Raw genomic sequence first — 12,190 nt, forward strand, 5'->3', positions numbered from 1 at the left:
CCTTTATTCAGGAACAGCGCCACCTTCGTCCATTGTCTGTGTCTGGTACTGCAGCTCATCTTCATTCAATAATTGACGGATTGAAAACCTGCAGTAGAAATCTCTTCAGGCTGCAGTTTTTCGTGCGGTGTGTGTATAGGATGTGTATAATTCCCATCCGCTCCGCTGATAATATAACTAGGACATGACATCATTGATATTTGATCTGCATGTTTGTACAGCGCTGCAGAATATGTTGTTGCTATGTGAATACTTGATGAGCAGAGCTGTAAGTTGAGGATCTCAGGTCCGGCCCTTTGGCCTTTTCCTTACAGACGACAATTTTATGTAAGAAGGAGTTTTTATAGAGTAATAAAAGTCTCGGTATAGGAAGGTGACATCATTGTGCAGTCAGGGAGATGTCACATGTCTGGACGCTGCCTGAATGTAGTGTTATTGTTCTTCTCTGTAACATCAGTTGCCTATGGGGGTCTTTTTCTTGGGGGACAAAATGACCGACCATGCTGGTGATCAATCAGGCACAAATTGTTTTGCTCTTTTTGGGGCCCCTTGCAAGGTTATGTCTGGGAGCCACTCGAATGTACCAATGAAGGAGCAAGGAGTCTCCTTGCTCCCATCTCTGCCTCAGCTTTAACCTATGGATATCCCATGGATACCAAGTCCGGATCCAGTTTCTTCTTAGTTCTCCAAGAATTTCAGAAAACCCACTGGGGGCTGAGGCAGGTCTAAAGGAAATCTGACATCAGGATGAAGGATTGTAAACCAAGTACACTTACATGCTGGTGTGTGTCCCTTCTTGCAGGATCTGCTCTTCTTTTTGCTTCTTATGCTCTTATTTTTACAAAAAAAGGCTTTAAAAATTATGCAAATGATCCGGAGGGGCTTTGGGTTCCATAGGTGTTAATTGTGTCTGGAGCCCCTCAGGGCAGGCAAAGGAGGGAAGGGGATGGTGTGGAGGAGAGGGAGAATGTATGAGGATATAAAGACATACACGGGTTGCAGCTTCCCCTTCCCGGGGTCTCACTACACGCTGCTGGCAGGGAGACAGGTAATGTGAATTAAACTAATATCAAGTACTGAAATTATTCAAAATTCTGACAAAGGCATTTTAAAATCAGCATAACAAAGGCTAGTGGTTGACAGGTTTACTTTAACAAAAAAATATGAAGTATTCTTTCCCATTTTCAGGGTCCTACTAACACTGTTGGCTTTGGCTGAAGTGTTGGTGGTCATGGGACTGTGACTATGATGGCCAATCAGATGACTGAAGTTGTGGCTCAGTTCCATTAAGAGGAATATGGATGAGCGGCAAAATCACATACAGCTTGTGGACAGGTGGGGCATTGTTTTTGGTTCTTGGTATAGGATAAGACAGTATTCAGTAATAATAAAAGCTACATTTATCAAATATAAGAGCAAACAAAATGTAACATCTCAAGCCTCATACAGAAAACATTCAATCACAAAGTTATAACACAGCAATACTTGAGTAGGTGCAGGTGTGACCCCTAAAATCCCTCAGTAATAATAAGAATGATCACAACTCTATTCCCTTCTATGAGTCTTATTTATTGGGGACAAGTCTTTGAGGAACCTATGGCTACATACAGGTAAAACCTGGACTGATAAATCCGCATGCAATACATTTGTAGATCACATCGATCTCCATGTGGAAATATCCTGCAGTGTGTATACGGGGAGCTTGGAAATGGGAATTGCAGAAATTATTTACATGGCACCAATTTATCTTTAAGTAAATTATAATGGATCATAAACAAACTTTTACATGGGCCATGAGCCACCCAAACGAAAGTAGCAGAATTGTGCCATGTAAACAACATATTCACCAATCACTGGGCTGATCACATGTCTGACCAAGATATACGGAGAAGGAATTTATACTGTATCTGTATTACATATCATATATTTAATAATTCTCTGTTCACTGATAAACTTAGATATTTCATCACTTTGTATTTCTACTTATTTCCTAATATAATAAAAACCATGTAGATTATAATAGAGGAAGAGATACTGTGTAGGGAAAGACAGTGTATCATACTTCAATAGCTCTATCTATATTCTAATATATATATATATATATATATATATATATATATATATATATGTTTCTATTTCATATTATCTCTTCCATCTATTCATCTGTATGTCCATTTATTTCTCATCCATCTTTCATCTATCTTGCTCCCCCTCTATTTTATCAATCTTTTTAATGCTTATTCTGTTTATCTCATATTTATCAAAAGGCAAAGAACATGTACTGCCGCTCTCCCAATGTCACCCAGAAATACTGAAAACTTTATTCACTCATGCATTTAGCTAACATTGGACCTTTGGCTCAAGTTTAACCCATTGGCAGCTGCTCCACTTTTTGTATAGTGCTTTCTGGCTTTTTTTTTGTTTCATCTATATATTCAATATCTATCTATCTCATATCTATCTGTCTATCTATCTATCTCATATCTATCTATCTATCTATCTCATATCTATCTATCTATCTATCATCTATCTATCTATCTATCTATCTATCTATCTATCTATCTATCTATCTGTCTATCTAGTATGTGCACTTGAATCTTGTTTAGTTATCCACATTCTGTTATACTATCTATTTGTCTTCTATCTATCATATATACTATTAGATATATATATATATATATATATATATATATATATATATATATATATATATATATCTGCCAAATAGATCTACTTTTTAACTATATTATATCAATCTATCTATGTATCTATATTTCTATCTATGACATATATCTATTATTTTAGGTATTCTTCATTTATTTTCTCAACCATTATCTATTATAAATGTATCTGACAACTATTACCTATGTATCTATCTATCTGTCCATCTATCATGATATCTACCTTTTTTTTAACATTTACCTCTATCTATCTATCTATCTCTAGAGAGAGCCCGGCAAAGAAGATATCTGGGTTGCCCTACTGCAGTGAGGGGATAGACAGGGAATCTCAGGGGTAGATAATTATGTCCATTACCCTTAGGTCACCCCACTACTTACCTTTCTCCACCTTCTTGGACTCGGGTCACAGTTAAAGCCTATAACAAAACACTTTCGCTGCAGTATAAGACTAGATAAGACAGTATCCACTATATAGTGTTACTATTTATACACATATATATTCCTAAGGTAAGACCCTGGTGTTGGGGCTTTTTGATCAGACCCCCATCCCCTCTCCAACAATTCCCTCCACAATCTCCCAAGCTTTCCTTGTCCCTTGGTGTTGATGCAGAGGGAGAAGCTTATATAATCTCAGAGCCTTGTGTCCATTACAATCTACTCGCATCACTGAAATGAGTTTGTCCTTTCATACAACTCATTAGTCGTGGTTTACATGGGGCTGCAGGTATAACTATCGCATCATCTGCATGCTATTATTAGTAGTGGTTTACATGGGACTGCAGGTAAAACTATCGCATCATCTGAGTGCTGTTCTTAGTAATGGTTTACCTAGGACTGCCGGTAAATCTATTCAAGTACATGTATGTAGTGATCAGTAAATCTATCGCACCATCTTCATGCAGTCATTAAACCATAAGCATAGAGTAAAAACTCACATTCAGCCCTGCTACATCTTCATTCAAGCAAAGAAATAAAGGATTGAGTTCACCCACATTATTTTCCAAGGAGCATGTTTTTCAGATTCTTCTAGCTTTAAAAAAGTATATATAATAATATAATAATCTGCCGCATTATTGTTAATTATACGAGTGCTTGATTGTGTTATAGACAGATTCATCTCCCAGAGATTAAGTAATAGAGTTCGAAAAATGTATATTTTATCAATTACTAAATATTCATTCTCAAGTTGGAAATAAACTCGGATCTAAATACTGTATATATGTCTGAGTGTGTATATATATATATATGTATATATATGTATATATGTATATATATATATATATATGTGTGTGTATATATACATTTGATTATTTATATATGTATTATTATTTATATATATTAGCATTAATATAATAAAATAAAATAATATTTAAGTATATTTCTGCTATTCTTGTATACCTCGACTATATATACACACACACACACATATATACAAATAGTTAAAAATATGTCCATCTGTTCTGTATGTATATATATATATATATATATATATATATATATATTAGTTTATAGTGCAGTTGTTTGTCTATGCTTGTGCAGCATATAATGATGTTCCCAAACAATCATATTAGGATATTACAAGAAACCTTTCCCCCACTTTCAGAAACACGGAGTCACTTCTCACGTCTGTATTTATATCTTTCTTTTTTATTTATTTTTTTTTATAGTTTGTTTTTGCTTTTTAAAAATCAAAATATTTTAATTACAATTACATTTATAAAATTAAAACTTATTTTGAACAATTTGCTTTTTTTTATTATTGAACCATTATTTAAAACCATTTCATAAGAAAACCAAAAGCTGGGGGGGTCGGGAGAGAGAACAAAAATACATGCAATAAATTACGAATATCAGGGAAGTAGGAAGAATCAACTCCATAAAAAAAACGAGTAAAAATAATAATAAAGAAAGAAGACCCTCCCCCTTCCTTGCTCCCTTGGGGCTATGAAATTTGTCTGTATTTTTAGCTATGGGGATAGCCTGATAGGGTTTGTGCTGACCCCAGTAGTCTTGGGATATGAAGTGACCTATGTTTCTTTTTATAACACTATATAAAATAAAATACAATAAAGGAAATAAAAATCATTTATAGCAAAGCTACAACATCAGTGGGACACTTTACTGCCAGGCTAAAACCAGTATAGCATAGCCTCAATATCCAGTAACAAAATAAAATCCAGTCCAGGAAAGACTTAAAGCAAAGTAGAAATGTAACTTTTTTCACAGCAACAAAATGTCCTTCACAATTTTGGAGTAAATATTTATATTAAAAAAAGACATAATGTGATTTTTCCCTTTTTTTTTTTAAATCCTCTATCCAATTATTTCTGCCCCAGAAAAAAACAACCCCTCATGTGTAAACTTGTCTAGAAACTGATAGACATGTAGCAATATATACAGGATAAGACAGTTTATTTAAATACACCCAAATGCAGCTTAGTGTTGACCTCTGTGCTTTGTACATTACATGGACAGATCTCCAAAAACTGCAGTTTTTTTCTTATTTTTTGTGTGTGAAGCAATAGGTTAAGAAAGTAACAGTCTTAGTTCTACAAATGTGGTGGTGATGGTGGGGGGTGATGGTGCTTCCCATCACAGTCACAGGGTGATTAAGATGGATTAAGGACTGGCCTGGAGTAGGCTTGATAGTATGTAGGCTCCAGTGCTGAAGGCTCTATAGTCCCTCTTCCAGACATAGAGCTACCGCCAAGGGACATGGTTGGCAAGGCCCCACCATAGGAGGAATACTGCTGCAGAGCCTGCTCATAAGCTTTGTAGTCCAGTTTGTGCTGTTGTTCAGAAGAAGACATCAGGTTGTTGATAGAGAAGGGGTGATTGAAGGAGTAATGGGGGTCCCCTTTGAGGTGGAGGTGGGACTCATGCACCAAAGGATGAGAGTTGTGCGAAGGTATAGGAGATGGACCACCTCCCACCTGTGGCTTCATGTCTCCATTGTTCCCACCATGTTCCAGGGACTGTGGACTACTGGATGGGTTGGACATGGAAGAATTACTGTCCATTTGGTTGGACTTGCCATGTACCCGATGTAAAGGAGATGAAGAACCAGACTGGTCCTTCCTACCATCTTGAGACCCTTTTCCACCCTGTGGTTTGTCACATTTGAACCTCTTCTGCCTGCGGAGATAGCAGCCATTCTCAAACATGTTCCCAGAGTCTGGGTGTAGAGTCCAGTAGGAGCCTTTTCCAGGTTTATCTGGAGACCTGGCCACCTTGACAAAGCAATCATTGAAGGACAGAGAGTGCCTGATGGAGTTCTGCCACCTCTGCTGGTTCTGTCTGTAATAGGGGAAGAGGTCCATGATCCATTGGTAGATCTCACTCAGAGTCAGCATCTTGCTGGGGGCCTGCTGGATGGCCATGGTGATCAAAGAGATGTAGGAGTAGGGGGGCTTGGCATGGGGGTAACTTCTCCGAAAAGTTTTAGTGTCTCTGGTCCTGTTTATGTTGGAAGGGGCATAAGCCATGGGGCTCATCGCTGCATTCATGCTGGAATAAGGGCTCAGACTGTTCATGGAGGCTTGTTGGGCAGACATTGCATTCATACTGCCAGGGCTCAGAGCAGTGCCCATGGTTGGCACTCCAGATGCCATGCCATTCATAGCGGTGGAGGATCCAGCACCCATTCCAGACATGCCACTGGGGCTCAAGCCTGGTGCTAGCCCTGAGTTGGCGTAGGACATGTTAAAAGATCCTGGGGTTATGTTGTTGCTGGAGCTCATATTATTCATGGTCATGTAAGTGTTCATAGGGGCCAATCCTTGAGTCATGTTGTTAACCGGGACTGAAGAATAAGCCTGGGGGTAGAGCAAGAGAAACCATGTCAATGTATATCATAACATCAATATATAATCAATATACTATAATATTTAGTATATAATATAGCCTTCTAATCCATTCTATATATCCATCCATATAGTCATATATATACCTATCCATACTATATCCACCACATCAATAGTATATATACTATATACACCTTATCTATAGTATATTTATTACTACCCCATTACACTATACATACAATGCCCACCTCGTTCATTTTATCTATACTATACCCCCACCCATCCTATGCAATATTATCTTCTGTCTGTTATTATATATGTACAAGATGTTTCACCTGTTTTATCAATATTAAAATTATTAGGCCTCCCAATATCACTTAACAACCAAATCCTATATATCATATGTGAAATCATTTAAATAATGAATGACATATGTTCAAGACCAACAATTTATACAGCTTTGCTGCTACTATTATACCATGACTATAATAATAGCAATAATAATAATATAATATTAAATAATAAGGTAAAGTAGTAGTAACGATTATAATAATTCCACATGATCATGCAGAATGTATCTGTAAAATTAGGAGCCTACACACTAATATATAATATTATATATAATAATCATAATACAAACATTAAGTAGTATTTTATTTCTTTTACTAATTTAGTATATGTGTTTCTTTTTCTGTCATATTTCTTTTAATTGAATTGGGGAATTATTTGACCTCTCTATTTATCCAAAAATTAAACAATGTAATATGAGTTAATTTAAGAGGAAAAAAAATCACTTTCCTTATTTCTGGCAGAAATAGATTTCCATTCGCAATGTGTTGTGTGACCCGACCACCCTAGTTGCTGAGTATTTTTCCTATTCTCTTAGATTGTGTGTTTTCACCTCTGTGCATTGAATGTTTCATTGTTACCCAATTCCCAGGTATACAATGTAATCTTCTAACTCCAGATACATGTTCATTAGACATTGTTCAGTTCTGGAGTAACACTGAATATCCTATTGTATGTCACTTACCATAAACAATAAGGTTTGAGGCTTAACATCACATATAGGTGACAATGAGTTGTAATTATTAAGAGAAAGAATTACCTGGCTCCCCTTACAGGGTGACACATAGTGAGGATATTCGTGAAGCTTCTAGAGTTTCAGTGTAGAAGCAACAATGTATCAACTATTATTATTATTATTATTATTACCATCACTAATATTATTATTGTTGTTGTCATTATTATCGTCCATTATAAACAACGATAATACTTAAAAAATTAATTCAATATAGGTCTGAATATTCTGCTAAAAAAAAAAAGTTCAGTATCCCATTGAGCTGTCACCATTATGTCTCACATATCAAATAACCTAAATTAGATTATATCACAATAGAAACCTCGGGTTATAGTTTGTGAGATTAATGGGATTATTATTAGGCATAAAATTAGGAATTATGAAGCTATTCTCAACCCTATTCTGTGGGATACAAGTACGTCTTTACATAACGTATAGGAAGTTTTTCAAAGTTTAGTAAACTAGAACCGATATGGATAATTACATTCCAATACACAAACATCAATTGAATGGACCCCAATACTTCAGACACTAGATCAGAGAATAACCTTTATATAAGATTAGAATCCCCTATATATTAGATAATGGTCATCTAGATCACCTATGCATTATATTGGGATCTACCTAAATATTAGAATAGGTTTTTTTTAGATCACCTATACATTAGAATAGGTTCTAATAGATCACCTAAAGATTACTTTACGGTCTGCTAGATCACCTAAAAATTAAATCATGGTCTGCTAGATCAAATATATAAACTTTGGGTCTGTAGATCAATTATGTATTGGGTTAGGGTCTCCTAGATCATTTATATACACGATTAGGGTCTACTCGATCACCTATATAAAATAATAAGGTCTGTTACATTACTAATATATTAGATAAGGGTCATCTAGATCCCCTATAAATTATATTAGGGTCTACAGGATTATTGTCTGCTAGACAACATATATCATATTTTGGGTCTGTTAGATCAAATATGCATTAACTTAGGATCTATTAGGTCACCTATATAAAAGAATAGGGTCTGTTACATCACCTATATATTAGTTTAGGGTCTACTGAACCAAAAAAGAACCTGGCCCAAGATATTAAAACGTATGTTATATGCAATATAGGCTATACCTAGTAGTATCTGAAGAGAACACGAGTTTTGGGGCATCTGTATACTTCTTAAAATTAGATCCCTTAGGGAACAAACTTTTTGCGATGCGGCTATTACCTGGAGGAACTGGTTCCACCTCAGTCTATTAGCTACTTGAGCTAAAACTTAGACGGGCGTCAGAAAAGGGGTTAACTTTTCTTGCAAGGCTTGTGAGCAGCACATGTATAGTTGAGAAGGGAAAGTATAGCAGTGTCTAGAAGGAATCCAAGCTTTCTTACCTCCTGAGTGTCCTGGTAGTAGTTGCTCCAGTCTGTTGTCTCATGTCCTTCCATTTTTACAATTCCTAACATCCTGGATCCCAAGTTCCTAAGTGAAACATTCAGCCCACTAGTCCAAGAAGTGGAGGGGGAAAGGTGAGCAGTGATGAGCAGATTGACAGGCTGCTCTGTTCTGTGTCCCCTAAATCAAATGGCAGCAGGAGGGGAAGTGGGAAAGTGCAGAGTGAGCTGATGTGGATCTTAGGTTGAAGAAAGGACTTCCCTCTTCCTTGTCTCCCCTCCTCTTCTTGCCTCACTCCCTCCTTCCTCACACACGTCTCTCCATGAGCTGGCTGCACCTTACAGCACACAGCATAGAGAGCTACACCTGTCCAGCACCCATGGGAGAGCACACTGAGCAAAGTACTGGCAGAGGGAGGCCCCAGGTATAGAGAGGTGTCTCCAGGTGACCCTCCCCACTACAAACAACAAGCCAATGGAGAGGAGACCTGAGGAACACCCTCCTACTGCATGGCAAGTGCTGGAGCTCTGGAGAGGAAGACAAGGCTCAATCTCCCTGTAAAATGGACAAATTCTGTGTCTGAATATAAATACATAATTACATCAATAAGAAAGATCATATTGAAACTACAATTACTACTATGAATAATAGTGGTCTATTTTCCAGTGTTGTTTTTGTAGGTTTTCCGGATGTTTTTGTTTTTAATTATTTGTTGTTGTTATTACTAATACTGCTGTTTATCTTATTGTGTTTATTTTCATGTGCTTTATAGTAATATTTTGTTCTATTATATATATATTATTATTATTATTAATATTGTTATCATAAGTAATATTTTCTTTTGATCTGCTTTATTACATTTTCACTTATTATATATAAAATTGTATGTTTATTTATTGTATATATTTATTATATGCTATGATTCATATTGTTATACAATATTTTATGTGTATTTGATTTATTGTATTTATTATTATTATATAATACTTTATATGTGTTTTCTTTATTATATATGTGCTACTTATATTAGAATTCTATACAATATTTTATGTTTATTTGTTTTATTATATTTTCTTTTTAACCATAATAAATATATGTTATGTGTTTGTTTACTTATATATTATTAGTTATAGTTAGTTAGTTATTAGTTAGTTATATTCAAATGTAACATTTTCATTTGAGATGTATATATATATATATATATATATATATTAGAAATTCAGAATACATATCGAATCTATAATCCATTTATTAAATCTCTTTTCACAATCAAGGATTATAACACCTGTAACGTGGTTTTATGATTATGAGTGTTTGTAGAACTACAAGTCACAGCCAATCTTCCTGAGAATTTGAGAATTACAAGACAGCTGTTCAGTAGAGGGAGAGATCTTCTGCATGTCCTGCTGTAGTAGCAAGCATAGCAATAGTAAATACACACATTTCTGTAACTCTTCCACCATGTCAACAAATGTAAAAAAACAGCCACAACACAAATATGAAGCGCAAATACACACAAACCGGTGACACATTATGTGCACAGTTCACACTGAGGAGCGATCACATGCAAATAGATGCAAATGCGTGATTTATTAAAAGGAAAGGTCAGCTCTTACATCATGAGATTTGCATATTTTTGTTGCAATTGTGTGGGTCTCAGCTGCGAGGGTTTAATAACAATAACATCTGTTACTTGTCTTTATAGAAGAAGTAGAATTAGACTTCTTCACCTTTAATATTGAATGGGAGATGTATATGCATATATATATATGTGTATATATATATATATATATATATATATATATATATATATATATATATATATATATATGTTCGCATGTTCGCTTTACTTTGAATTAATTTAAACTGCATATTTCTACAAATATACATATATATATATACATATAATATATATGTACATTATAGTATATCATGTATAATATATATATATATATATATATATATATATATATATATATATATATATATATATATATATATATATATATATATATATATTATATATATATATAATTCCAGCCTTTAAAATAAACGAAAAAAAAATCCCTCATATTTATATATATTGTTTTAGAATGGTAACACATTCGTTTTAAATCAATTTTCTTATTTCATTCTGAATTAAAAAATCCATAACATAATTCTATATCAGACAATTAATTTATTCTTTGAATTTGATCAGAATATTTTACTTTCCTTTTGGAATAAGAATTATTTAAAAAACAAGTACGAAAAAAAAGACTTAACACTGAATTGTTGACTCAGGTGGAATAAGGAGTTGACACAAAGGCTGACGCTTTACAGACACACATCCACACTCATAATATCATACAGCACAGGATAGTATGGGCAGGGTGTAGTATGATTAACCCTCTGTGTCCCATTGATTATTTCCCCTCCACCTGTAAAACTTTGGTTGTGGATAATAGAATTGTGAATTCCCTTTGATATTCCTTTCTCTCCCTGGGATCCAGTGCAGTGAAGAAGAGAAGACTCTGAGGGGAATCTTAAGAATAAGCATTGGAAATCAGAGAAGCCTGTAGAAGCCCTAGTTAAATGTTAACTGGATAACATCATAAATCCTTTAACCCTTTCTCTCCTAACTTTCCCAAGGAGTAAGAATATTCTTTGTTTAGATAAATATCCAGTGCTGCCTATTTGCATGCACATACTATGCATTGTGGTGTCTGGGTTAATGGCGAATATTGGGAAGGATTTATAATAATCTCAGATCCTAAATCCTCCAGGGGCCTGCAAGACACGGTGGAGCCTCTGTGCTCATCTGTCAGCACCAAACTTTAGAACAAAACTCGACATGTGGAGGACTCAAGTTATAGGTGCAGCCCTGGCACGTAATAGGTTAATGCCAACAATAGAAAATCCTTTTTTAATTTGTTATAGTTTTTTTAAAATGTCTTTTAGGACTATGGGTTATAATGTAGATACAGAGTCTGGGGCTTATTTCTGAGCAGTTTCTTAACCTGTGTTGGTACAGAACAGTGTAATACCCTATTTATTTCATTTCTTGTGTTATTTTCTTACGGTTGATATTAATATTTATAATACCATAAATTATATAAATTCATCATTAATAGTAGAGAAATGAAAAACAGAGTTAGGCATATTGATCACAGAATAGATAGATGATAATAGATATGCAATAGATAATACGATAGATGAAATAGATGCAAAATATGAGATTAGATGAGATAGATATATAGAT

At 34.8% G+C, this 12,190-nt stretch overlaps 1 protein-coding gene across 1 annotated transcript; it reads right to left on the bottom strand.

Moving 5' to 3' along the window:
* Window positions 1-4,915: 4,915 nt before the first annotated feature.
* Window positions 4,916-9,365, bottom strand: FOXA1 (forkhead box A1). The gene is made up of 2 exons (XM_072115549.1): window positions 8,949-9,365; window positions 4,916-6,496 (listed from the first exon to the last, which is right to left on the bottom strand). The coding sequence occupies exons 1-2, from the start codon at window positions 9,018-9,020 to the stop codon at window positions 5,291-5,293; spliced, it is 1,278 nt and encodes a 425-aa protein (XP_071971650.1). The 5' UTR covers window positions 9,021-9,365; the 3' UTR covers window positions 4,916-5,290.
* Window positions 9,366-12,190: the final 2,825 nt, after the last annotated feature.

The sequence above is a fragment of the Engystomops pustulosus genome, chromosome 7 (genome assembly GCF_040894005.1).
Source record: "Engystomops pustulosus chromosome 7, aEngPut4.maternal, whole genome shotgun sequence".
NCBI classification, from domain to species: domain Eukaryota; kingdom Metazoa; phylum Chordata; class Amphibia; order Anura; family Leptodactylidae; genus Engystomops; species Engystomops pustulosus.